This window comes from Pipistrellus kuhlii, unplaced genomic scaffold (genome assembly GCF_014108245.1).
Source record: "Pipistrellus kuhlii isolate mPipKuh1 unplaced genomic scaffold, mPipKuh1.p scaffold_m20_p_30, whole genome shotgun sequence".
In the NCBI taxonomy this organism is placed as follows: Eukaryota; Metazoa; Chordata; class Mammalia; order Chiroptera; family Vespertilionidae; genus Pipistrellus; species Pipistrellus kuhlii.
Genome location: NW_023425530.1, coordinates 4328602 through 4355944, shown reverse-complemented (window position 1 = coordinate 4355944; position 27343 = coordinate 4328602). Strand labels below are relative to the sequence as shown.

The following is a 27343-nucleotide window of genomic DNA, read 5'->3' as shown; positions in this document are numbered from 1 at the left end:
AAATCCACAAACACGTGATGGAGCCCCTCCCCCATCTCCGTGACCCGCCTGCATGATGGCCTGGGGGGCGGGGGAGGGGGGCTGCGGGGTTTTTTCTCGAGCTGCGGTCCCCAGAGCGGGCTCCCCCACATCCCCGTCCCCATCCCCCCCGGACCCCCTGGGCCGGCGCCCAAAGACCGGCTGGGGGCGGGGCTGGGGGGCGGAGCCCGCAACAAAGACCCGGCGAGCGAGGGGGCCGGGGCCGGGGGCGGGGCCGGATCCCAGCCGCCGGGGAGGCGGGGGAGGCGGCAGCCGAGGGTCGCCCGGCCGGGCGGGCGGGGTCGCGCCTGGTCCCCGTGCAGAGGCGCCGCGAGGGCGGGTGGGGGACCGGGCGGGGGGCGGTCATGTGGCCGCTCACGGTGCCGCCGCCGCCGCTGCTGCTGCTGCTGCTGTGCCCAGGCCTCGCCGGACAGGTAGGGGCCCGGCAGGCAGGTGCGGGCGCGGGGGGCTCCGAGAGCAGAGGGCGGCTCCGGGGGTCCCCGCAGAAACGGGGTTCGGGCTCCCCGGGGCCCCCGGGGCTGCGAGGGGCGGAGGTCGCCGCGGGGGAGGGGCTGGGAGGTGCACTCTGGCCTCGGGGGACAGGAGTAGGGCTTCCGATCCAGCCCCGAGCCGGGGGGGTGTGGGGGACGGGCTGACCCCAGCTTCGAGGGTTTCGACTCCTCGGTGACCCGGAGCCCACCACGCCCGTCATCTCGCTGGAGCTGATGGGGAGCGGGGGGGGGGACTTCAGGGGGATTTGGGGTGTCGCTTACCCTTCACTCCTCCATCGTGGCTGGAGGGGCCCAGCTTCCGAAGCCCCCCACTCTTCGCCTGCACCCCCCACCCCCCAGGTGGAGAAGGGGGCGGGGCTCACGTGTGAGTGACGGACTGGGACGTGTGTGAGGCGCCCATGGGTGCTGGGTGAACGTGTGCCTTTGTGTCGTGGCTGGGTGCGACTGGGAGTTCGTGTGGCTGAGCTGGTGTGGGTCCAGCTGTGCGTGAGCTGGGTGTGATCAGGGAGGCTGCTTGCGCGCGAGCAAGAGGCTGGTGTGACCCTGAGGGGCTGCGAGGCTGTGACGGGGGTTGGATGTCTGAGGGGTGATGTGACAGCCAGGGAGGACCTCCTCCTGGCCGGATCTGGGCAGCTGTGCTGAGCGTCAGGGACTGAGTGTGACAGCTCCCACCTGCCGGGGTGCCTGTCCTACAGGAGGCCCGTGGCCAGGTGTCGCTGTGTGAGGGCTCTGGGGTGACAGAGCGCCGTTTGATGCCTGTGAGATCGCCTAAGAGGGGGTGTGGAGGAGCATGCTCAGTACCTAGCTGTGCAATGTGCGCACCCAGGCGTGTGCTTGTGCGTGTGTGTGTGTGTGTGTGTGTGTGCGCGCGCGCGCGCGCGCGCGCGCGTATGTGTGGTGGCGGTGCCTCGAGCACTCCATTTGTGCTTTCACGGAAGCAGGTCTCCCTCTCCATGTTGCCCCATCTCTCTGGCAGGCTTGGAGGATCTTGCAAAAATGTGGGGGTCCAGGCTTTGTTCAGCTGTTGGGAAACCTCTCTCCTTCTCCATCTTGGGGGCGGGAGCACCCTCGGGCTCGCAGATCTGTAGGGACTCAGAGGGAAGCTGGAACTGGGGGGGGGGGGGGGAGAACTGAAGCCACAGCGAACGTTTATTAAGTGCTTGTTCTGTCCTGGGCACCGTTTCAAGCACAAGCATGAATGAAGTCATTGAGTCCTCCCGGCCCTCCACTGGTGAATGCTATTGTTACCCTCACTTGACAGACGGAGAAACTGAGGCACAGAGAGATTGAGTCACTTGCTCAAGCTCAGGACGCTTGGGAGTGGCAGAGCTAGAATTTCTCAGAGGCTGTGTGGTTTCGGGGTGCACATGTTTACCCTCTTGTTTACCCACACTCCGTGGTGTGGACAGCACTGGTGTAGACGCGAGGATGGGGTTTAGGTAGAAGCCCCAAGAAAACCAGCCCTCACACCTTCTCTTTCCTGGGCAAGGGAAGAAAGGAATCAGACCCTTGTACCCCATCCTATCTACAGTCTGACTTCTGAGTGTTCGAGGTCAGACTCTAGACAGGATTTTCAAGGAGAGGCTGTGGGGTCCCCTTAAAGACTCCTCTGTCTTCCCATCTTTGGACCCACACACTGAGCGGGATGGGAAGCATGCTCAGTACCTAGCATCAGGCTGCACATAGTAGGTGCTCATTTGATACCCCGGATGTGAACCAGAAAAAAGTAAAGAGAGTAAACTGGAAAAGAGACAAGAGATCAAAAGAAGCTTTTATACTTTAGAGTTTGCTGGGGGGGGAAATGAACCAGGAGTGAAGTTGAATTTGATTCCCAAGAGGTATCCATGCAACCACTTCCTGGGTGCGTACCCCATCCCCCCGCCCCTGCTAGCCGCCAGGAACTCTAGTTTTCCTGACTTCCGGCCCATTGGCTAGGGGAGCGGGAGAGTGTGTAAATCCTACAGACCCAGGGCGGGGAGGGTGCGGCTTGGGGGCGGGGCTAACATAGGTTTCCTGGGGTGCACGGCTAACCTGGGGCGGTGGAGGCGGGGCTACCCGACGGGCGGGCGGGGCTAAACTGGGGTAATCCGTTGGGGCGGGGCTAGTGAGGTCCAGCCATTGGCTGCAGTTCCTGCAGGCGGTCACCTCTGACAATACCGTGTCCTAAGCCGCCCTTAGCCCCAAGCTTGCCCACCAGCCTGACGCCCCAGGGCGGGGGAAGGACGGATGCTCTGTCCCCCTCTCCGCCCCCTCCATCGCTTCCCAGAGCTCCCTCTTCGGTCCCTGCTGGGCCCTGGGCGCCACCAAGGGGTCCGTTCCAGGAAGCATTCCTTCGTCTATTCTGTCAGCTGACATGATTAAGCACTGGGATGCAGCCATGAACCAAGTAATCAAATCCTTGCTCTCCTGGAGCCGATCTTGTGCGGGAGAGACAGGCAAGAGTGGAATAAACACACAGCACAATGCCAAAGCTAAATGTACACTACAAGGCAGGTGTCATAAAGAAGCAGGGGAGGGAATTAAAGAGCGGTGGTGGTGGGGTGGGGGCTGTTGTAGCAGAATGATCAGGGGCAGTGTCTCTAAGGAGATGGTATCTAAGGCCACACGCAAAAGAGGCGAGAGAGGGAGCCTTCTGGTACCCAGAGGAAGAGCATTCGAGGCAGGGGAAGCAAGTGCAAAGGTCCTGAGGTGGAAGCAAATTTGGTGAGCTTGAGGAGCAGCGGGAAGGCTGGTGTGGCTGGAGAGGAGTGAGCCAAAGGGAAGTTGTGGGGAGAGCAGGAGGGTGCAGGCCACACGGGAACTTGTGAGCTGTAGGCAGGAGTTTGGATTTGACTTTGAGAGCTGGGGAGGTGCATCTGTCAGAGGAGTCGTCTGTCCTTCCAGGGTTTGTCTGGGACGTTCTAGGCGTGGCCCATGAGCGCCGTGGAGCTACCAGAGAGCTTTCCCCCTTCCTGAGCACCAGATCCTCCCTGAGATCTAGCGGCATCTTCGGCACTATCTGGGTTTGGGTCCCCTCTTTTCTGGGGTCCCCATGGGATAGGACAGGAGTAGTAGTTCCGTTTGTGTTGCATGCCTCAGGCCATTCCCTCTGCCTGGGACACTGCTCCCCCAAATTTGTAGTTACTTGATCCTCTCTCTTTCCTTTTGCTTAAATGGCACCTCCTCCAAGAGGCCCACCTGGAACATCCACTGTCATTCTCTGATGTGTTTTTCTTCATCGCTTTCATCACTATCTTTACACGATTTGTTTATTCATTCATAGGTGCTCAACACATATCTGTTGGGTGGATGAATGATGAATTCCACTCCTCCTCACAGAACCCTTTCTTTCTCAAACTGTGTGACTGCTGTGGGCGGCCCCCCCCCCCCCCGAAAGTCGGGGAGACACTGCCCTTGCACCGTCCCATCCCCATTCATCGTCAACCACTCTCCTGGGTAGGAAGCATCAGGAAAAATCCTCTTCCCTGCGCCTAAAATTCCACATTGCCGGGCGCCGTTATGTGGAGTTAAGACACGGTTTTAGTAGGCCCCTGAGGAAGATGTAAATGTCCCAGGTGGAGGGAAGTAAAAGGAAATCTTAAGGACTCGCCATTAATAAATGAATTGGATATTTTCTTCCCACGGAGGATCGGGGTTGGTACTGGGTGACACCTAGTGGTGGAATGAGGTCTGTGCAGAGACTGTGTGTGTGTGTGTGTGTGTGTGTGTGTGTGTGTGTGTGACTAGGGCAAAGCTGTGCTGGCTGATGTCCCTGTGTGTGTCACGGCCCAGTCCAGGGTGAAGCGCTCGCCGCTGGTGCAAAGTTGAAGGGGTGCCCCAAAGCACCAAAACCAAGATAAATAACAAATTAATGCAGTATCTTTTAAAAAAATAATTACAAAATTATTTTATTGATTTTTTACAGAGAGGAAGAGAGAGGGATAGAGAGTTAGAAACATCGATGAGAGAGAGAAACATCAATCAGCTGCCTCCTGCACACCCGCTACTGGGGATGTGCCCGCAACCAAGGTACATGCCCTTCACCGGGAATCGAACCCAGGACGCTTCAGTCCACAGTCCAACGCTCTATCCACTGAGCCAAACCGGTTTTGGAAATGAAATATCTTAAGAAGATAAAAATTCATTCAAAAAACTACAATAAACAAAACTTTAAAGACAGAATCCAACTCTCACATCACTTGCCTCACCATAACCCTGGCTCTAAGGGAGTGTGTCTGTAGTGCCTATGGGTGTGTGTTTAGGGGTTGTGCACTTGGCATTGGCCAAGCTGGGCACAGAGACGTGCGTGCCATAATCATGCCTGTGGGGGTGTACACCCGTGACTCTGTGTCCTTATGTGTTGACCCAGTGGGCGTGGGCGTGTTTCTCATGAGCACAGCAGCTGGTGCGGGCAGTAACTTTGTGTCCCTGGAATTCACCGCCAGTGCTCGGAGACATCTTTCATTGCTGTTTTCCTTTAGTCATGCCTTTGTGTGCTCATTTAGGAAGCATTCACTGGGAGCCTTCTGTGTGTCGAACCTTAAACCAGACACCAAAGGCTGGGCAGCAGTTGGAGCTGTCGAGGGGTGGGATGGAAGACTTAACTTGTGTGATGTTGGGTCTGGCTGTGCTGGGGAGAAGGGAGTTGTGATAGAAGCAGGAGACTTTGTTCCCACTGTTCGGGAGCTCTTGTCTGAGAACATCAACGCGCCTTCACACCCAGAGTGGAAGCTGATCTGTGTTATACTCATCCACCCAGAGCTCAGCGGCAAAGCAAGGAGAAAGCAGATGGAGCAGAGAGCAGGCAGAATACACTCTACCAGTGGCTGTTTCCTCTTCCTTTGCACATAGTCCTAACTGTCCTGGGCAAGGAAGGCAGGAAGCCACAGTGTGGAAGACAGAAACCAAAAGGCCAAGTCTGCTGAGGCCACTGAATGATATGGCAAACAGCCCCTGACCTTTTAGGCCCTGAGAGAGTTGCGGGTATTCACAAGAAAAAAGCACGATATATATACACTGAGTGGCCAGATTACTATGACCACCCCATCAGTACTTCATTGGGCCACCTTTGGCCTTCAGTACCTTGGCGATTCTTGGCATTGACTCCCCAAGGTGTTGAAAGGTGATGCGAGGAATCTGACACCATGCCTGATGGATAGCACTGTCCAGTTCTGTGAGATTTGATGGTTGTGGAACCAGCTGCCTGATTGCTCTTTTAACTTCGTCCCACAAATGCTCAATGGCATTGAGATCTGGTGGTTGTGGGGGCCACCTAAGCAAGGTAAAGTCTCCCTCGTGTTCTTGTAACCACTCCTGCACAATGCGAGCACCATGGCATGGCGCATTGTCTTGTTGGAAGACACCATCTCCATTGGGATACGCCATCAACATGCTAGGATGAAGTTCATCAGCAATGATTCTTAGGTATGTTGTGCTATTCAGACGTTCCACACAAATTAAAGGGCCCAAATAATGCCAGGAAAACATGCCCCACACCATAACACTGCTCCCATCAGCAGTGTTTTGAAGGGTTGTACTTATGCATGTGGGATGCATGCTTTCATGCTGTTTCTGCAAAATTCTCACTCTGCCATCTGCATGATGCAACTGGAAACGTGATTCATTGAACCACATGACTTTTTTTCCTATGCTTGACTGTCCAATCCTTGTGTTCCTGTGCAAATTGGAGACGTGTTATCTTGGTAACTGCAGACAGCAAAGATGTTCGAATAGGCTTCCATATCCCATATGATGGCAGTGTATGGCTAATTTGCCTACAAACGTCAGGTGGTCATAATAACCTGGCCACTCAGGATACATCATCATTCCCATGTGAAAGCAAGTGAGGCATTGGGGCTGTGGAGGGCTGTGACGCAGCTGGCTGTGGAGGGGTTCTCAAGGCCACTTGGGGAGCAGGCAGCAGGCACAGGGTATAGTGTGTAAAATGTCAAGAGTCAGGCAGGCTTTCTGGAGGAGATGGCATATGAGTGGGGCCTCGAAGGATGACTGAGTGAAGATTGGAAGGTGGACATTCCATGCAGAAGAAGGTTGTTGGCCAACCTAGTGATGCGTACAGCGCCCGGTGGGTTCTGGAAACAGGAATCAGGTGGAGTGGGAAAGGAGGTGAGCTGGGAGAGGTAGGTTGTAATCTGGCTGTAAGGATCTTGTGGGCTGGTTAAGTATTTATTTTTAAAATATATTTTTATTGATTTTTTACAGAGAGGAGAGAAAGGGATAGAGAGTTAGAAACATCCATGAGAGAGAATCATCCATCAGCTGCCTCTTGCACACCTCCTACTGGGGATGTGCCCACAACCAAGGTACAGGCCCCTGTCCGGAATCGAACCCTGGACCTTTCAGTCCTCAGGCCAATGCTCTATCCACTGAGCCAAACCGGTTTCAGCTGGTTAAGTATTTTACAATTTATTGAGCTGACAGTATGAGGCCATGGAATGGAAGGTGTGTGCATGTCACTGTGTGTGTTTCAATAGAAGGTCTTTAGAAAAATCAACAAAATACACATAAAATTCTGCCAAGACCGGTTTGGCTCAATGGATAGAGCGTTGGCTTGGGGATTGAAAGGTCCCGGGTTCGATTCCGGTCAAGGGCATGTACCTTGGTTGCGGGCATATCCCCAATGGGGGGTGTGCAAGAGGCAGCTGGTCGATGATAACTCTCTCTCGTCGATGTTTCTAGCTCTCTATCTCTCTCCCTTCCTCTCTGTACAAAATCAATAAAATATATTTAAAAAAAAAAAAAAAAAAAAAAAAAAAAAAAAATACACATAAAATTCATATTCTTATCCATTTTAAGTGTACAATTCAGTTGTATTAAGTACATTTATGTTTTTATTTTATTTTAAAAAATATATATATATTATCAATTTCAGGGAGGAAGGGAGAGAGAGAGAGGTAGATAAGAGAGAATCATTGATTGGCTGCTCCTGCATGTCCCCTACTGGGGATTGAGCCCATAACCCAAGCATGTGCCCTTGACCAGAATTGAACCTGGGACCCTCCAGTCTGCAGGCCAACGCTCTATTCACTGAGCCAAATCAGCCAGGGCAGTACATTCGTGTTTTTGTGCAACCATCACTTACCACCATCCATCTCCAGCACTCTTTTCATCTTCCTGAACTGAAAGTTTGTCCCCAATAAACAATAACTCCCCATCCTCTCTCCTCCAGCCCCTGACAAACATTTTACTTTCTGTCTCTACGAATCTGATTCCTCTGGGAACTCATATAAGTGGAGCCAGGCAGGATTTTTCTTTTCGTAACTGCCTTACTTCACTTAGCATCCTGTCCTCCAGGTTCATCCATGTTGCAAAAAGGCATTTCATTCTTTCATTCTGCATAATATTAATTGGATGTATATGCCACATCTTGTTTTTTTAAAATATATTTTTATTGATTTTTTTACAGAGAGGAAGAGAGAGGGATAAAGAGGTAGAAACATCGATGAGAAACATCAATCAGCTGCCTCTTGAACGCCCCCTACTGGGGATGTGCCCATAACCAAGGTACATGCCCTTGACCGGAATCGAACCTGGGATCTTTCAGTCCACAGGCTGACGCTCTATCCACGGAGCCAAACTGGTTTTGGCTACATCTTGATTTCCATTCATCCTTTGGTGGACACTTTTGGCAATTGTGAATAATAATGCTGTTATGAACATGGGTGGACAAACATCTTTCAAGACCTTTCTTGCAGTTTTTTTTTTTTAATATATGTTTATTGATTTCAGAGAGGCAGGGAGAGGGAGATAGAAACACCGATGATGAGAGAGAGTCATTCATCAGCTGCTTCCTGCACTCACCCCACCGGGGATTGAACATGTGCTCTGACGGGGAATCAAACCGTGATTTCCTGGTTCGTAAGTCAATGCTCAACCACTGAGCCATGCCAACTGAGTTCTTCCAGTTCTTTTGAATGTATACCAGAAGTGGGACTGCTGCATTATATGGTAATAATGTAGTTAAGGCTTTTTTTTCTCTTCATTTTAAACAAGAAATTGAAACAATAGGATGCTTGACTTAAAGGAAAAGCTATCTAGGATCCATTTCTTTTCGAGTGATGTATCCCTACTTAAAGACTGACCGCCCTCCATGGAACAGCTACGTCCAAAAAAGTTATAACATTGTCCTTAGTTTTACAGCGACAAATGAAACACATGAAAATTCCGCAGTCAAACAAGGCGTGCAAGGATCTTTATGTTGTTCTTTTTGTTGTTGTTGTTAAACAGTGAGAGCAAAATAACTTACTGGGATATAAAGATAAAAGCTGAATGAGTTTCCACTAATGGAGAAAGGGGGTATTTTCACAGAACCAGTATTTTCCCCCAGCCCATCAAATACCACTGGCCATTTATTTTACAAAATGCACATGTTTTGCACGTATAATACATCAGTTAGTTTATGCACAATAAGGGAATGGGGCTGGGGAAACGGCGGTGTTCTAACTGAGAATGTCTCCTTGGCCTGGAGGAACCGGGTTCTGGATAAAGTAGCAGGTTCCCTTCGTAGGGGACGCCTCCCGTCCGCTGCCAGAACACATCCGCTGTGTCTTCATCCTCCCTCTCCACCTGTGCCGGCGTGTCTGTGCCATTGATCGGCTGCCCGTCAGATCAGAATGTGGCCTGCCTCACTGGCAAACCCTGTCCTTCACCACAGCCTGCCTTCGTTTACTGAGCGGCGTGTGCCTCTTAATCTTCACCTGCACCCAGAGCCATCCTGCCGGCACCTTCAAAGGAACATGATCACGTTCTTAGTCTTTTTTTTAAATTTAATAAATCTTTATTGTTCAGATTACAATTGTTCCTCCCCCCCCCCCCCATAGCTCCCCTCCACCTGGTTCCCACTCCACCCTCTGTTCTTATCTCCCCGCCACTGTCCTCATCCATAGGTGTACGATTTTTATCCAGTCTCTTCCCGGCGTACCTCCCTCCCCCTTCCCTCCTGAGAATTGTCAGTCCACTCCCATTCTATGCCTCTGATTCTATTATATGCACCAGTTTATTCTGTTCCTCAGATTTTTAATTCAGTTGATTTTTAGATTCATTTGCTGATAGATATAGTATTTGCTGTTCATCATCTTTATCTTTACTCTTTTCTTCTTCTTCCTCTTCTTAAAGAATACCCTTCAGCATTTCATATAATCCTGGGTTGGTGGTGATGAACTCCTTTAGCTTTTTCTTACCACGTTCTTAGTCTTGACTTCTTGGGATTTTCGTTGTCTCACAAAAGGGGTACTAGGTCCACCCCAGGTCCTCACACAAGCAGCGCGAGGAGCCAGGAATGCAATTGAGTTTTTGAGAAACTCCCACACGGCTATCCATCGTGGCTGCCCCTCTTTCCATTCTCACCAGCCGTGCACGAGGGCTCCAACCTCTCCACTAACACCTGTTACTGTCTGACCTTTGAAGCTGCCCCATCCTCCTGGGGGTGAGGTGCTCTCTCGCAGCGGCTTTGATCTGGGGTTAGCGAGGCCAAGCATCTCTTCCTGTGTTTATTGGCCATTGGTACATCTTCGTTGGAGAAATGTCTAGCTAAGTCCTCTGTTCGTTTTTACATTGGGTTGTATTGGTGGTGGTTGTTGTTGTTTAAAGAGGCTGTAAAGCCAGGGATGAGATGGGGTTGGATCTGTGCGAGGGACAGATCCTGTCGCTCTCGCATGGAAGACAGACGGAGTGGGAAGAGTAAAGGTGTGAAGACAGGATTATTTCAGGAGCTGACAAGGCCCGAGGCAGACTGGTGGCAACCAGAGGCCCAGCGAGACTGACACTTGGGGGTGGTGAGCGGAGGGAGGGCGCCTCTCATCGCCTCATCCCCTGGTGTCTGAAGTCCTTAACGAGTCCTCCTTCCGCCTCCTCCTGGAGTTCGGAACCAGGCGAGGAGCAGAGATGACAGGAGAAAGGCTGCGCTGAGAGGAGAGAAAAAACAGCTCTTCCAAGGGGTGGCGGTGGGGGTGGGGAAAGAGACATATTTCAACACCATCTCCCCAGACTTGCTGTAACCAAGGAAAACAGCCTAAAACCAGCCCCAGGCTGGAAGGCTCACACCATTTGTATTCTGAGGGACACAGCGGGTGTGTGCGTGGACAGGAATTCAGACCTTGTTTTATGTGTGGGCTGAGATGGCCCAGACGACAGAGGCCACTTGGCTTGCTGCCAAGGACACTTAGTTTTGCTTGGTGTGTGATTTCCAGCTTTTCTACAGGAAAGCTCTATTATTATTATTATTTTTTTTTACCTGCTGCCCATCGGAGATGGAACTTAGGTTTTAGGCTTGATGCCCTAATTCATATTTCTGAATAAATTTCCTCTTGACATAAAACCTGCACAAATCCTAAAGGTGCAGCTTGATACACTGTCTGGAGACGACATAGTGTTACCAGCACCAGGCCAAGAAACAGAACTTTGCCAACTGGCATGGCTCAGTGGTTGAGCATCGACCTATGAACCGGGAGGTTAAGGTATGATTCCGGTCAGGGCACAAGCCTGGGTTGTGGGCAAGATCCCCAGTGGGGGGGGGGGGGGGGGTGCATGCAGGAGGTGGCCGATTGATGTTTTTCTGTCATCATTGATATTTCTCTCTCTCTCTTCCTCTCCCTTCCTCTTTGAAATCAATGAAAATATATTATAAGAAAAAGGAACAGAACTTTGCAAAAATCCAGAGGCGCCCTCATGCTCCTTCCAGGTACCCGCTTCACCCCCTCCCCCAGAGTAACCCACTGCTAAGCTGCCATCTCTCACCTCACGCTGCTTTCGCCCACTTTTTAACTTCATGAGGTCATGAAGTGAGTAGTTTTTGGTATTCGGTTTCTTCTGCTCAGCAGAGTGTTAGTGAGATTCCTCCATATGGTTGCTCTGTGATAGATTGTGTGTTTTCATCTCTTTATGGTGCTCCATTGTGTGAATATACCATGATATATCTGGTTTAGGCTTTTGGGTTGGGGAAGTTGGTGGCTGACACAAACAGTGCTGACATAGACACTCTGACACATGTCTGTAAGGATGTTTGGCTATACGTGTTCAGTAGATTCTTTTCATTTGCAGTAGTTATCCTAAATAATAAAAGTCTGATATGCTAAGTGTTCGATCATCCAATTGTCCACTCAACCAATCAAAGTGTAATATGCTAAGGCTGCTCAACCACTCACTATGGCATGCACTGACCACTAGGGGGCAGACAGTCAACCCAGGAGCTGCTCTGGTGGTCAGTGAGCTCCCACAGGGGGAACACCGCTCAGCCAGAAGCCAGGCTCACAGCTGGAGAGTGCAGCAGCAGTGGTGGGAGCCTCTCTGGCCTCTGTGGCAGCACTGAGGATGTCCGACTGCCAGCTTGGGGAGCGGGCCTAAGTCGGCAGTTAGACATCCCCCCTGAGGGCTCCCAGACTACAAGAGGGTACCGGCTGTGCTGAGGGACTCCCCCACCCCTAAGTGCACAAATTTCGTGCACTGGGCCTCCAGTGTTCTACATAATAAAAGCCCAATATGCAAGCTGAAACCAGTTTGGCTCAGTGGATAGAGCGTCGGCCTGCGGACTGAAAGGTCCTGGGTTCGATTCCGGTCAGGGCATGTACCTTGGTTGTGGGCATATCCCCAGTAGGGGGTGTGCAAGAGGCAGCTGACCGATGACTCTCTCTTATTGATGTTTCTAACTCTCTGTCCTTCTCTCTTCCTCTCGTAAAAAATCAATAAAGATATATTTAAAAAATAAATAAATAAAATAAAAGCCCAATATGCAAATTGTCTGAAAAGCAGAATGACCAGTGGAATCACCGGTCCTATGATGCACACTGACCACCAGGGGGCAGACGCTTAATGCAGGAGCTGCCCCAGCCTGCAGGCCCCAGGCCCCAGGCAGTGCCAGCAGGGGGCCCCCAATTACCCTGCTGGTCACCCCACAGATCAGCCCTGGATTGCTGGCCAGGCCTTGGGACCCTACCCTTGCACGAATTTCATGCACTCGGCCTCTAGTATTCCATAAACACCCTGCAGACATGGAATTAACAAATACTGAATCATTGCAGGGTTAGATTCCTGCAAGCCTCTGGTTACAACGTATCTGTGGCCAAACAATAGCTGCCTTGTTTTATATGTGTTTCTGTTTAAAACATCCTTTTAATATAAATTGTGGGTTCATTAGCATCGAACTCATAATCAGTGTCAGTATAACTCATACCTGAATGAAATTTATCGGCCAGACGTATTTTCTCCTGAAGACCCACCCCAGCCTTCTCGTGCTTGGAGATGCTAGACAGCCCTTCAGCACTATGCGTAGGAGCCTCTTAAAATAGAGAAATCACCAGTAAGAACCATGAAAATGTGAACACTTTGGCACTCACTAGGCTGATAAGGACATGTTTACAGTAGGAGAGCTGGGAACAAGAAGGCAGAGCATGGCTGAGGGTGACCAAATTTTTGCCCCTCTGTGCATGTCCACGAATGACCACAAAAACCCTGCGACTATTGATTTGGTGAGTTATAAATAAATAGTAATGAGTAGGCGAGCTTGCCAATACAAAATCTTGCCAATAATGAGACTCAACTGTATCTACCTAAGAGCAGGATTGCTTGTTGGCGGGGTGGGGTGGGTGTGTGTGTGTGTGGGGTGGGGTGGGGTGGGGGTAATACAGAGCTTTAGGAGGTATTACAGAGCAGCCTTCCAAGCTTCCAAAGGCTCTTCAAAGAGCTTACCAATTTATTCTTCCACCAGTACTGTCTGAGAGGGCCAGCTCTTCCACATCGCCACAGCACCTGGTGTTGTCTTTTTCATTTCAGACATGCTCAGGGTGTGCAGTGATATCACTTTATGGGCTTAACTTACAGTTCTTTTTATTTTTTATTATTTAAAAATATATTTTATTGATTTTTTACAGAGAGGAAGAGAGAGGAGAGAAACATCGATGAGAGAGAATCATCGATCAGCTGCCTCTAGCACACCCCCTACTGGAGATGTGCCTGCAACCAAGGTACATGCCCTTGACCGGAATCAAACCCGGGACCTTCAGTCTGCAGGCTAACGCTCTATCCACTGAGCCAAACCAGGTCGGCTTACAGTTCTTTTTAAAAATATATATTTTTTACTGATTTCAGAGAGGAAAGGGTTGGGGAGAGAGAGAGAGAGAGAGAGAGAGAGAAACATAAATGATGAGCTGCCTCCTACAAGCCCCCTACTGGGGATCAAGCACAACCGGGGCATGTGCCCCGGCCTGGAATTGAACCGTTACCTCCTGGTTCATAGGTTGATGCTCAAGCACTGAGCCACACCAGGCAGGCTAATTTACAGTTCTTCTTCTAAAAAAAAAAAAAAAAAAAAAAAAAAAAAAATATATATATATATATATATATATATATATATATATATATATATATATATAATTGATTTTTTACAGAGAGGAAGGGAGAGGGATAGAGGGCCAGAAACATTGATGAGAGAAAAACATCGACCACCGGGGATGTGCCTGCAACAAATGTACATGCCCTTGACCTGAATCAAACTTGGGACCTTTCAGTCCGCAGACTAACGCTCTATCCACTGAGCCAAACCAGTTTAGGGCGGAATTTACAGTTCTTGATGACTGACAGTGCTAACTACCTTTGCACATGTTTATTTAGGTATTTAGGCATTTAGGTATTTGTGAAATGTCTGTTCAAGTCTTTTGCCCATTTTTTCTATTAGGCTGCCAGCTTTTTCCTTATTGATTTACAATAATATCTCTATGCATATTTTATATAAATAGGAAATCAGAATATGAGTTCTTTATTGGACATAGAATTGCAGATACCTCCTCTTACTCTGAGGCTTGTCTTTTCATTCTCTTCATGGTATCTTTGATCAATAAAAGTTTAAAATTTTAATGTAGTTCAAATGATTTTTTTCCTTCAAGGTTAGTGCTTGCTACTGTCCAGTTTTAGTGATCTTTGCCTACCTCAGAGTAATGAAGATATCCTTCTATGTTTTCTTCTAAAAGCTTTATTGTTTATCTTTCATCTTTAGGATGTACCATCTACCTGGAATTGATTTTTGCATATGATGTGAGGTAGGGATCAACATTAATTCTTTCCCCTGATGGACGCAGCACCATGTAACCTGTCTGTCTGGGATAGAATCCTGGGGGCCTTTGGGAAAGTTTCTTAGCATCTTTGTGCCTCTATTTCTCATTTTAATTAGAATCATGTCTACTTCAGAGTGGTATTCTGAGGATTAAATGAGTTATTACATGTATGTCACTGCAAACAGTGCCAGGTACGTGCTACATATTTAATAAACTTTAGCAATAATTGTTATTGTTATTGTTCCTGACAGATGTTAATGTCTTTCCTCCTGGGAATTGTCAGGGGGAAAAAACATTACTTTCCATGGCTCCCAGTCTTAGGGCATGCAGGCTGCTATAAGAGAAAACCACAGGCTGAGTGGTTTATAAACAACATAGATTTCTTTCACACATACAGAAAACATTTATTTATTTTTTTAAAACATGTTTTTTATTGATTTTTTACAGAAAGGAAGGCAGAGGGATAGAGAGTTAGAAACATGGATGAGAGAGAAACATCGATCAGCTGCCTCCTGCACAGCCCCCACTGGGGATGTGCCCGCAATCAAAGTACATGGCTTTGACTGGAATTGAACCTAGGACCTTTCAGTCTGCAGGCCTGGGACCTTTCAGTCTCTATCCACTGAGCCAAACCGTTTTTAACACACAAAAGACTGGAGGGCTGATAAGTCCAAAATCAAATTGCGAGCAGAGACGATGCCGGCTTGATGCTCCAACAACTAAGCCTGGTGAGAGCCCACTTCCCGGTTCGCCGATAGTGTCTGCTTTCTGTGTCCTCCTCACACGGGGGCAGAGGCATGGGAGCTCTCTGGGGTCTCTTTTAGAAGGGCACCTTCCCATTCAGGAAGGCTCCACCCTCATGACCTAACCACCTCCCGAACACCTCACCTCCTAATACCATCGCCTCGGGGTTAGGGCTCCAACGTGTGACTGCTGGAAGAACAAACATTCCTCTACAGCACTCCCAAACGCCATGCCGAGTGATGATGGTGTAGAAGAGGGAGGACACTCTGGAGATATTTCTGCATCAAAATCAGCCGCATTGTCGCTGGCTTGACTGGCGGAGTAGGAAGAGAGAACGAAGGGTAAAACGGAGCGCGATCTGTAGTTTCTAACTATGGGTGCACCTGGGCAATGTTCCTGGGGAGCAAGGAGCATAGGGCGAAAAATGTAAGGAAGAGCTCATCCTCATGTCAGTGCAAGCTTAGGGCACCTCAGGGAAGGAGCCTTGTAGGGGAAGCTTAAGAATATTCCCTCTTTTAACAGTTTTATCCTATATAATAAAGAGGTAACATGCAAATTGACCATCACTCTGACACACAAGATGGCTGCATCAAGATGGCCAGCAGGGGAGGGCAGTTGTGGGTGATCAGGCCAGCAGGGGAGGGCAGTTGGGAGGGACCAGGCCTGAAAGGGAGGGCAGTTGGGGGCGATCAGGCCTGCAAGGAAGGGCAGTTAGGGGTGACTGGGCTGGCAGTTTAGGGGGGGGGGGGGGATGGCCAGGCCTGCAGGGGAGGGAAGTTGGGGGAACCAGGCCAGGAGGGGGGGCAGTTAGGGGTGACCAGGCTGGCAAGGGAAGACAGTTAGGGGTGACTGGACCAGCAGGGAAGGGAAGTTGGGGGTAATCAGGCCTATAGGGGAAGATAGTTAGGGGTGACCAGGCTGGCAGGGAGGGCAGTTAGGGCAATTGGACCAGCAGGGGAGGGAGTTAGAGACAATCAGGCCTTCAGGGGAGCAGCTAACCATCAATCAGGCTGGAAGGGGAGTGATTAGGGGGTGATCAGGCTGGCAGGCAGGTGAGCGGTTGGCAGCCAGAAGTCCTGGATTGTGAAAGGGATGTCCAACTGCCCGTAGGTGGGATCGGGCCTAAATGGGCAGTTGGACATTCCTTGAGGGACCCCAGATTGGAGAGGATTCAGGCTGGGCTGAGGGACACCCCCACCCCCGTGCACGAATTTCTTGCACCAGGCCTCTAATTTAGGTATAATTTACATACCATAAAATCTACCTTTTGAGTGTGCAATTCAATGGCTTTTAGTAAATTTATAGAGTTATACAAACATCACCTCCATCCAGTTTTATGACATGTCTGTTACCCCCCACCCCCAAAAAATCCCTCGTGCCCATTTCAGTCCATTCTCACTCTCACCTGAAATTATGAAACTGCCTGAAATTAGTGACTGTCTGGTTCTTCCACTTAGCCAAATAGTTTGAGGCTTATCCATATTGTAGAATGTGTCAGTCGTTTGTTTCTTTTTGTTGCTGAATGGCATTCCACCATATGGGTGGACCAGTTTTATCCACTCACCAGTCGATGGGCATTTGGGTGGTGTCCTTCCTTATGAAAAATGCTGCTATGAATATTCACATTTAAGCCTTTCCACAGACATGCTTTGATTTCTCGTGGGTAAATGGAATTGTTGGGTCTTATGGTAAGTTTCTGTCCAACTTTTAAAGAAACTGCTAAATTGGTTCTCAACGTGGCTGCAACATTTTATACTGCCACTTGCAATAGGTTCTGGTTTTGCCACATCATCACCAATACTTGATACTGCCTTTCCCCCCCCCCCCTCACCCAAAGATACATTTTTATTACTGATTTTAGAGAGAGAGGAAAGAAGAGAGGGAGGGAGGGAAGGAGAGAGAGAGAAACATCAATCAGCTGCCTCCAGTACACGCCAGGACCAGGACCAGGGATTGAACCCGTAACCTAGGTATGCTCCCTGACTGGAAATCAAACCTGCAACCTTCCGGCGTACAGGCAGATGCTCCAACAACGGAGGCGCCGGCCAGGGCAGACCTGCCTTGTTGATTGAGGCTGTGCTGGCGGAGGCCGCCTGCTCTAGGCCCACTGTGAAAGGCACAAGTGGAGCTGTCTGAGAAGCAGATGGGCGCAGGCGTCTCGGTTCCAGGTGGAGACCTGGGTTGCCCCAGGGAGGCCCCAGTTGTAGGTAGATTTATTTAATCAGTCTCTCAGCAATTTCTTGGGCCAATTACTGCCCCGAGTTTTGGGGATGCAGCTGTGAAAAATACAGACTTGTGAAATGGCAAGTCGAATGGAGCAGGCAGACCATAAAGAATAGAATGTCACATGCTGTTCAAAAAAATAGAGCAGGGTAAAGGACCGAGAGTGGTGTGGATGAGGTGGCCAGGGAAGGCCCTTAATGGCCATATTACTCAGAGCCCAGTCAGGGAAACAAACTCCGCTAGGGTTTCGAAGAGAGGGAATTTAATACAGGGAATTGGTTGAGTGCGAGATGGAAGGGTTGAGAAGCCAAACTGATGGCATGATCAGAGAATCCAGCAACAAGCCATAGGACAAGGCCATTAGAGGGACATGACAAAGGGTGATGTGATGAGAAAGGGGCTCTGTGTGGGAGTTCTTCAACCGGTCAGAATATCCCACCCCCAACCCAAGCTGAAGGAGAGAAATACCTTGGCTCATTTTTCCCCACTTTCCAATCTCCCTCCGTTGCCTCCCATTGGGTGAGTTTAACAGGAAGCCTGTGTGCAAGGGAACCTGGGAAATGTAGTTTTCTGGAGAAGGGTAGGGCATGTATCTTACCCATACAATGAGAGAACAGAGATATAAATGAAGTAAATGAACAAACCATGTGTATCTGTGGTAATAGTGTTCTGGGTAAAAAAACAGCAAGTGCTAAGCTCCTGAGGCCAGATGGAACCCAAACTCTGGCATGGTGGTCTAGGCCAGTGGTCAGCAAACTCATTAGTCAACAGAGCCAAATATCAACAGTACAACGATTGAAATTTCTTTTGAAAGCCAAACTTTTAAAACTCAAACTATATAGGTAGGTACATTGTTATTAACTTAATTAGGGTACTCCTAAGCTTTGCTAAAAACTCAAGGGGCCAAAGAGCCACACTTAGACTCCAGGCTAAGTGTACAGAAAGGGGCTGAGGACCTATGACAAAGCCTTGGAAAATATAAATATGTAGGGAGAAGGCAGGAGACAGTGATAGTGCAGCTGAAGAAGTAGGGGCAGAACTAGAAATGACAAGGTGTCTGATATCAAGGGACAAATGACTTTCAAGAAGGAGGGAATGGCCCAGCTGGGGTAGTGCAGTGGTTGAGCATCGACCTATGAACCAGGAGGTCACGGTTTGATTCCCCATCAGGGCACATGTCTGGGTTTCGGGCTTGATCCCCAGTAGGGGGCATGCAGGAGGCAGCCTATCAATGCTTCTTTCTTATCATGGGTGTTTCTATGTCTCTCTTCCTCTCCCTTCCTCTCTGAAATTAATAAAAATATATTTATAAAGAGATAGAAACATCCATGATAAGAGAGATTCATTGATAGGCTGCCTCCTGCATGCCCGAAACCTGGGCATGTGCCCTGACTGGAAATCGAACGTGGGACCCTCTTCAGTCCGCAGGCCTCTCTATCCTCTACCCACTGAGCCAAACCTCCTAGGGCTAAAAAAATATATTTTTAAAAAGCAATAATTCTCTCATCTATTGAGATGATCAGGTGATTAAAAAAAGAAGAAGGAGGGAATGATCCATGAAGGCTACTCTGTGAGAGTGACTAAGTGAGGGCTCGTGTGAGGCTGTGGGACTGGCACACTGGAAGGTCAGCAGCCGCTTTGGAGAGGAGTTTTGGAAGGATGGAGGAGGTGGGAGGAAGTAGAGACAGCAAGGACAGATGCGAGTGAAGTCCACTCCACAGAGAAGCTTGGCTGAAAAGAGCTAGGGCCCTTTCCTACAGCACCGATGCTGAGGGAGATTATCATTGGCTTCCAAATCCTCTCAGCCAGGAGGCTTGAAGCCCAGTGGTTTTGGCAACTAAAATCAGACCGGGGTTCAAATCCCGGGACCCCATTTACCTGCTGGGTCACCCCTCTCCTCGCTGAGCCTCGTTTCCTCACCTGTAAATAGGGAAGTCACTGTACTTTGCATGGGAGGTTGCAACGACTGCTCAGCAAGCACATGTGCAGTGTTCAGCCCTCATAAATGCAAGCTGTAGCACAAGTACGCAAGGACACATCTCATTTTTTAAAGCTCAGTATCAGTTGCAAATAATAATAAGAACAGTGGCCAGGCCCGCGTGGCTCAATGGTCGAGCGTCAACCTATGAACCAGGAGGTCACAGTTCCATTCCCAATAGGAACATAGGCCTGGGTTATGGGCTCCATCCCCATTATGGGGCACGCAGGAGACAGCCGATCAATGTTTCTCTCTCATCATTGATGTTTCTATTTCTCCCTCTCCCTTCCTCTCTGAAATCAATTTTTATATATATATATCAGCGGTTACTATATATGAAACACTATGTCCCAGACACTCTGCAAAATGCTTTACAAGCACCATTCCCCATCCCTCCTCCCCAGCTCACTCTGCTCCCTGGACCTTGAACACTTAATGCTCCTGCCCAGGGCCTTTGCACTTGCTGTTCCCACTGCTTGGAACTCTTCCCTCAGATATCCACATGGATCCCTCCCTACTGTCCTCAGATCTCTGCTCAAACGTCCCTTTCCCCAAACCACCCTCCGAATTTACGTATTTATCTGCCCCACCCGAATCCCCATGCCTTATTTTACTTCTGTTTTCTTATTTCTTGACTGATTCACCCCACAGAGTGTTCAGCGACACGAAGGCAGGCGTATTGTTTGTTGGTGGTCCGCAGGGCCTGGGACGCGGATGCTCAATGCCTTGCGCTGATTCTCAGGACCCTGGGGCCCTTGACACACATTCTGCCCGCGGCCCTGACAGCCACCCACTTGGCAGACGAGGACACTGAGGCAGAGGGAAGTCCCTGTCGGAAGTCACACGGGGGCAGAACCTGCCTGTCCATGTTGCTAAGCCCAGAGAGGAAGGCTCGCGCCAGGCACGCACCCCCATGCTCAGGGCTGCTCCCCAGGCGAGACCTTGCAAAAGCCTGAGTCATCGCCGCCTCCAGACGGCGGCGGCCGGGACCGAGGGCGGCGGCGGCGGGAGGTGATGCGGGGACGCCAGGAGGGGGCGTGAGCGCAGGGAAAACGGAGGAAATGAACCTCGCCGGGCGTTGCTCCCGGCAGCCTCGCCGCCCCCGCCGGCGGCTGGTGCGTGGGCGGCAGGTGCGGGGGCTCTGCAGGCCGGTTCCCCCAAGCAGGGGTGCGCCCCGGAGTCCCCGGGACCGGGGGAGGGTCCCAGGCGTCAGGTCCCGCCCCCGCGCCAAGTTCAGGTGGTGCCTGGAGAGCCGCCGGGGACTTGTCTGCCAAAGGCTGCCGGTCCCCGCGGTGCCCGGCCATCACCGCCCCCAGGGCCCCGGGGAATCCTCCGCTGCCCCAGTGACCCCCATTCCCGCACCGTTATCCGACTCGCCGCGTCTGCCGGCTCCGGCCCCGCCGCTCTGGGCTTCCCTGGTTCCGAAACGACCCCGCGTGGCCCGGGTCCCAGGAAAGCCCGTTCCTTCCCCAGGAAGAGGAGGCTCTGGGCTGCGGGACGCATGGGGGCGCCCCATCCTGCCCCCCAGACTCGCATACCTGTGTCCCGGGCTTTGGAGAGCCGGGCTGCTGTCCTAACCGGGGAGGAGCGGGGACTCGGGGACTCCGGTTAGGACACAGTGGGGTGGTCGCCCCAGGGATGGGGAACCCCGCCGGCCGGCGGTGGGGAGGGGGCGGCCCCGCCGGGCGGGGCTGGGGGTGCCCGGGCTGGGGGGCGCGGCGGGAGGGCAGGGGCGCGGAGGGGGCACCTGCCCGGGAGGGGCGGGCCCGGGCTGGGGCGGCCAGCCTGGGGCGGGGGGCGGGCAGTCGGGGCGCCCCCCGCCCCCCGCCGGGCTCCGGGCCTGGGCCGTGACGTCACGGCGGCTGGAAGTGCCCGGCGCGGAGGGAGGCGCGGGAGGGAGGGGGCGGGGGCCGAGTCGGCGCCTTATAAGCGGAGTCCGCCCGCCCGGCGCGCCGAGCCGCAGCCCCGCGTCCCTGCGCCCCCGCCGGCGGCCCGGACCCCAGACCCCAGACCCCAGCTGGCGCCCTCCCACCCCCACCCCGGGCGGCGGGGCTGGGCGGCGAGGGCCGGAGCGGCGGGCGGGCGGCCGCGGGGCATGAGGCAGGGGCGCGATGTCGGTGCCGCTGCTCAAGATCGGCGCGGTGCTGAGCACCATGGCCATGGTCACCAACTGGATGTCGCAGACGCTGCCCTCCCTCGTGGGGCTCAACGGCACCGTGTCCCGCGCCGGCGCCTCCGAGAAAATCGTGAGTGGCTGCCGCGCGGGGGGCGCTCCCGGGGGGCGTGGTGCCCGGGCCGCCGCCGCAGCCCCCGGGGACCCCCGGCCCCCCGGTTTCCCCGGCCCGGGGGCGCCCTCCTGGGGCTGGGGGCCGGGCGCAGAGGCGGCGGCGGGCCCGGGACCCTCACTCCTGTTCCTGCGATTTTCTTGTGATCTGTGGTGAGCAGCGTCCGAGGGGCAACGGAGTGCGAGGCTCCGGGGTGGAGGCGGCGGAGCGGAGGTGCGGGTGGGGGGCACCGCCTCTGAACCGGGCAGCCTCGGGGTCTCCGAGTGCCTCCACCTTCAGGATCTCTCCCTGTTCGCGTCGGGGTCTCTGGATAGTACCGCGTCTGTCTGTCTGTCTGTCTGACTGTCTGTCGTCTGTCTCTATATGTGCCTCTCTGCCTGTCTATTCCTTTGCCTGTGGTTTGCTTCTCTGTTTCTGTCTCTCCCCTGTCTCTGTTGCGCTGTCTCTGACTTTGTATCTTTTTTGTGTGTGTCTCTTCCGACATCCTCCCCTCTCCTCCCCAGCATCTCCCTCCTCGTTACCTGCCTTACCACGTGCTGCATATTTATTCCCATAACTCTCCCTCCCAGAAGGGTCTCAGCCTGGGCGGGGGCGGGGGCTGCCCCCAGAAGCTCCAGGACTGCCCCCTCCCCCATGCCATCCTCTCCTCTATCACCTTCATCCTCCAGCTTTTCCTGCCACAGAGCCGGAGGGGAGGGAGGGGGTTTATAATGGTGGTCCTGAGGAGAGGGTGGCGGCGAGGTATCCTCTGTGGAAAACTTCCCTCAGCCTCCTCCAGATAGGTCCCTCCCACCCCTTCCCCTCTTCAGTCTGTTCCGGGGACTCCTCCCCTTGCATGGAGCTGGGATGCTTGGGCTCCCTCTCCTGCTCGATTTCCCCCCAACTTCGCCAGCAACCCAGCAACCCGGCCCAGCTTCCAATGGCTGCCAGGCTGCTTCTTCCCATCCCTCCCATGGAAGAAAAGAGGTCTTTGCTCCAAAGAGTTTCAGGCAAGCGGAGAGGGGGTGCCATGCACCGTGCCCAGGCCTGGCTCAGCCCCTGGGGAGAAATGGCCCTGGGTTTGGCACAGGTGAGGGCTTTCAGTCCAAATTCTCAGACTTGAAGCCGGCGTGTGAGCCAGTGTCTTTCTGTGCGCCTCACAGTACGCCCTGGTGTGCCCATCTCTGCGCGAGCTTCCGTGTATCTGTGAGGGTGTGTGTGAGAGGGGGCTGCGAGAAAGGTCACGTGCTTGGCCAGCGTGGGGGTCTAAGTGTGTCTTCGTGGGTAAGGAGGCAGCCCAGGACGAGTGTGAGTGTGTCCCTGAGTGAGTGTGTCTCGGTGCAGATGCACCTAAGTGTGTGTCTGCGGCTGTATGTCCCCGACTGTGGATTTGCATGTGTTATGTGACTGCATGTGCACATGTGAGTTTGTGTACAGGAGACAGCCTTCTTGTTGCTACCTTCTGAGGGGCAGGAAAGATGGTGTTGTCTCATTGAAATCAGAAGCCAGATTCCTCTCACCCACCATCTTAGGCGTGCGGGTGTCTGTAAATGTGTGCATGGATTATGTGCAGTGTGTGGTGTGTCAATGAGAGCATACACTATGTCTGAGGAACGTGTGCATAAGTGTGTAAGAGTGGGTCTCTCTGAGTTATGATTTTGTGTGTGCGTATGTGTCTGTACAAGTATGTACATATGCATATGTGTGTTTTATGTGCATTTTAAGTGTAGACATGTATGTCTTCAGAAGAGTGTGCATAGATGTGCAAGTGTGTATCTATGCCTACCTTGTATTATATGTGTGTGGGTGGATTCCTTTGTGTACCACGTGTTTTCTGTAAATATTAGTGTGTGTGTGTGTGTGTGTGTGTGCGCGCGCGCACGCACACTCAAACAGACCTGGTCTCCATTCTGGCCCATCTATAGTTCATAGCGCCTTGATCAATGCTTCCATGAAATTGCCTGCTGAAGCTAAGAGTTCTCCCACCCTGATCCCCACCCCATCTCCGAGTCTCACTAAGCTCTCACTCTGTGGGGTGAGAGCCGGGACCTGGGAGGGAACTCTGACATGCAGGTATTCTAGAAGGGTCTTGGGAGTGTCTCATAGACCTGGGTGGGATCCAGACTTTCTCCAAACTTGCTCTATGACCTGCTCTTGATTCTGGGCCAGTGACTTCACCTCTGTGTAGTTTATTCATCTATAAAATGGGCATGGTGATTCTTACCTCATAGAATTGTCATGGTTAACAGATCTACTGTCCAGCTTCCCATCCATTCATCCATCTTTAATCCATTCACCCATCTCTATTCTTCTATCCATCTCTCCATCCATCCACTCATCCATTTATCTTTTCATTCCTCCATTCATCTCTTCATCCACCTCTCCAGCTATTAGCCATAATTTGTCTCTCCATTTCTCTTTCCATCTGTCTGTTTCTCTATCCATGTATTCACGTATCCCTCCATTCAGTCATTATCCACCATCTAACCACTTCTTCATCTATCCTCTATTTATTCATCCTTCCATCCATCCATGTCTCCATCCATCCTTCCATCTATCTTGTTTAATTAACAAAATCATTGAGTGCTTCCCCTGTGTCAACCACGTGTATACTTGAAAGCCCCAGCCCAGTGCCTGGGGTAGATTCTCAGTTAGAGACAGGACTCCAAGTCAGACACATGGGTCTGAATTCTGGCACTGAAATTTATTAGCAGAATGACCTTGAGGGAAATTATTTGATCTATTTAAGTTCCAGTATCCCCATTGTCAAGGAGAGTCAGACTCCCCATTAAACCATAGGACCCAAGTGGATATCAATGTTTTGCTCACTACTGAACCCTAAGGCTTGATGCATAGTAGGCATGCAATAAATATAGAATGTCCCACAAAATGTATACACATATACTTTGAATAATTATAAAGGCAGTGGTTATTAAAATACATTTCATTCTCCACCCTCACCCCTGGGCCTGCATGACTCAGTGTTGAGTGTCGACCTGTGATCCTGGAGGTCATGGTTTGATTCCCGATCAATTGGGGCACATGCTGGTGTTGTGGGCTCAACCCCTAGGGGGGGATGTGCAGGAGGCAGCTAATCAGTGTTGTTTCTCTCTCCCTCTCCCTCTCCCTCTCCCTTCCTCTCTGAAATCAATAAAATATTTAAAAATTTTAAAAAAAAATACAGTTCGTTTTCAAAATTGAGCTGTCAGCTGTTAAAGTGTGTATACAGGGACACTCTGTATTTGTCAACTGGCTGAATCAACAATCAAATCTTCATAAGGATTCAACCTTCAAATGGAAACACATGGTTGGGTACACATAGGTCAGCGATTTTCAACCTTTTTCGTCTCATGTCACATATGAACTAATTACTAAAATTCTGCGGCACACCAAAAATATATTTTTTGCTGAGCTGATGAAAAAAAAAAGGTATACTATTGGTTCATTCATGCTAGATGGCTATTGTGGTGCTGGCTGTTGTCTTTTTTTTTTTTTAATTTGACAATCTAAGGGAAAAGAGGTCAGTGCCCTTGACTAAATAGTCAGGTATTGCATGTTTGTAAAATTCTTGCGGCAAACCAGTTGAAAATTGCTGATATAGGTGCTCAGTAAGGAGGTACTTTGCCATTGTAACCAAGCACATAATATGCCTGGAATAAATATTTTTAAGTGTTTAAATCAATAATCCACTCTCCTAAGGACTGGGAAGGACAAATGGAAGTGACTAGGCACATAGTAGGTGCTTAGTAAGGAGGGGTTGTAAGAAGGTATGGAGCACCAACATGGGTAAGTAAGCTGACCGGTTCAGGAGCGCAGGTAGTGAGAATCCCGTTACAAGGCAGAATTTTGAATGCTGGTATTTGGCTTAAAGAGCCTCAGTTGTGAAGTGTGAGAGCTGGTGACCCCAGACTCTCTGGGGCTTCTTGCTTTTGGCTTCCCCTTCCCGATCTGATCCAGAGCAGCAGCTTAGCATTCTAAGAGATTCTCAGAGAGGGTGTTAGAGACCATCTCTGGAAAGGACTGGGAGGAAGCTGCCACTGCTGCTATCTTTGGCCAACTCCCAGCCATAAACCATTCTTGTGGGATGGGAGCCTTCAATGGAATGGCTCCTCACCTGGGGCCATAAATCCAGAACCCGACTAAAAGCTGTCAGCCTCATTGCAAGCGGCCGCCGTCATTATGGGCCTAAAGTGAGTTCCTGCGCCTTATATGTTATGTCCTTGTCCATCCCCTCATCCTTAAGGGCTGGAGGGAAGAAAGGGGAGATGGAGGAGGCGATTCTGCTTGGGGAGGACCCTCTTCCTCAGGAGAGGAATGGGAGGAGCTGAGCACTATCAGCAAAATGTTCTTTGAGGACCTTCCTGGGAAGAACTCAAGTGCAGAATCCATGTCTTGACAGTTTTGAGGAGGAAAAGGCCCCAGATGCTCTGTATGAGCCTAGAGAGGCCAAGTTCCACTACAGTGACAAACAGCCCATGTCTCAGGGATTTCTTTCTCTCTTGCACTGTGAGTCCTTTTGTTGGCTGGAGAGTACTGTCCATGGTGGTCCCTTACTAAGCACCTATTATGTGCCTAGTCACTTCCATCACCGGGGTGATGGAGGCTCTATGGTGACGTAATCACATAGACTGGAAAAGGAGGGCCCAGCGACCCTTCCTCCTCCCTCCCACCCCAGCTCCTAGAGCCTTGCCCTGAAGGTAACACATGTTACCTCTGCTCACATTTCATTGGTCAACGCAAGTCACATGGCATGCCTAACCTCAACGAGGGTAAGAAGTGTGGCCCCAGCCGAAACTGGTTTGGCTCAGTGGATAGAGCATCGGCCTGCGGACTGAAAGGTCCCAGGTTCGATTCCAGTCAAGGGCATGTACCTTGGTTGCAGGCACATCCCCAGTAAGGGGTGTGCAGGAGGCAGCTGATCCATGTCTCTCTCATTGATGCTTCTGTCTACCCCTCTCCCTCTCTGTAAAAAATCTATTAAAAAGAAGAAGAAGAAGAAGAAGAAGAAGAAGAAGAAGAAGAAGCAGCAGCAGAAGAGTGGCCCTCCCATGACCCGTGTGGCGAGGAATGGCCTAATATGTGTGAACAACCCTAACTCCTGCCCTGCTGCACTCAGTCTCTCCTCCATTCATCACGAGTGACAAGAATTCTCTTAGAGCGTGTCTTCATTCATTCATTCATTCGTTCATTTATTCAGTGAATATGTATTAAGTTTCTATAATGTTCCAGGCCCTATTCTAGGTATCAAGATACATCAGTGAACAAAATAGACAGATATCCTTGTCCTCATGGAACTGACATTCTAGCGCAGGGTGGGGAGAAATAAGTATATAGGAGAATGCACACTCTTTTCACGTGCTGAAATGTGCCATGAAGAAACACAGCAGTCAGCAAAAGCAGAGTGGGGGAGTGACAAGGAGGACTTTTAGATTGAGTGGCCTCTGTGAGGAGGCGGCATTTGAGCAGAGATCTGAGGGAAGTGAGATGGGCTTAGAGGAACAGAATTATGGGTAGAGGGGACAGCAAGTGCAAAGACCCTGAGGTGGGAATATGTCTGGAATGTTG

The 27343-nt window shown here is 51.1% G+C and overlaps 1 protein-coding gene across 2 annotated transcripts in view; it reads left to right on the top strand.

Annotated features, from left to right (window-relative positions):
• Positions 1-298: 298 nt before the first annotated feature.
• OLFM2 (olfactomedin 2) overlaps positions 299-27343 on the top strand; it is a 69394-nt gene continuing 42349 nt past the window's right edge. Inside the window, exon 1 of one of the 2 annotated variants that reach the window (XM_036459592.2) lies at positions 299-452. In XM_036459592.2, coding sequence (XP_036315485.1) covers positions 384-452 — 69 coding nt within the window. In that variant the 5' untranslated portion in view covers positions 299-383. Of the gene's footprint in view, positions 453-21468; positions 21761-27343 lie in introns of those variants that run through there. The other variant, XM_036459591.2, reaches the window with a different exon arrangement.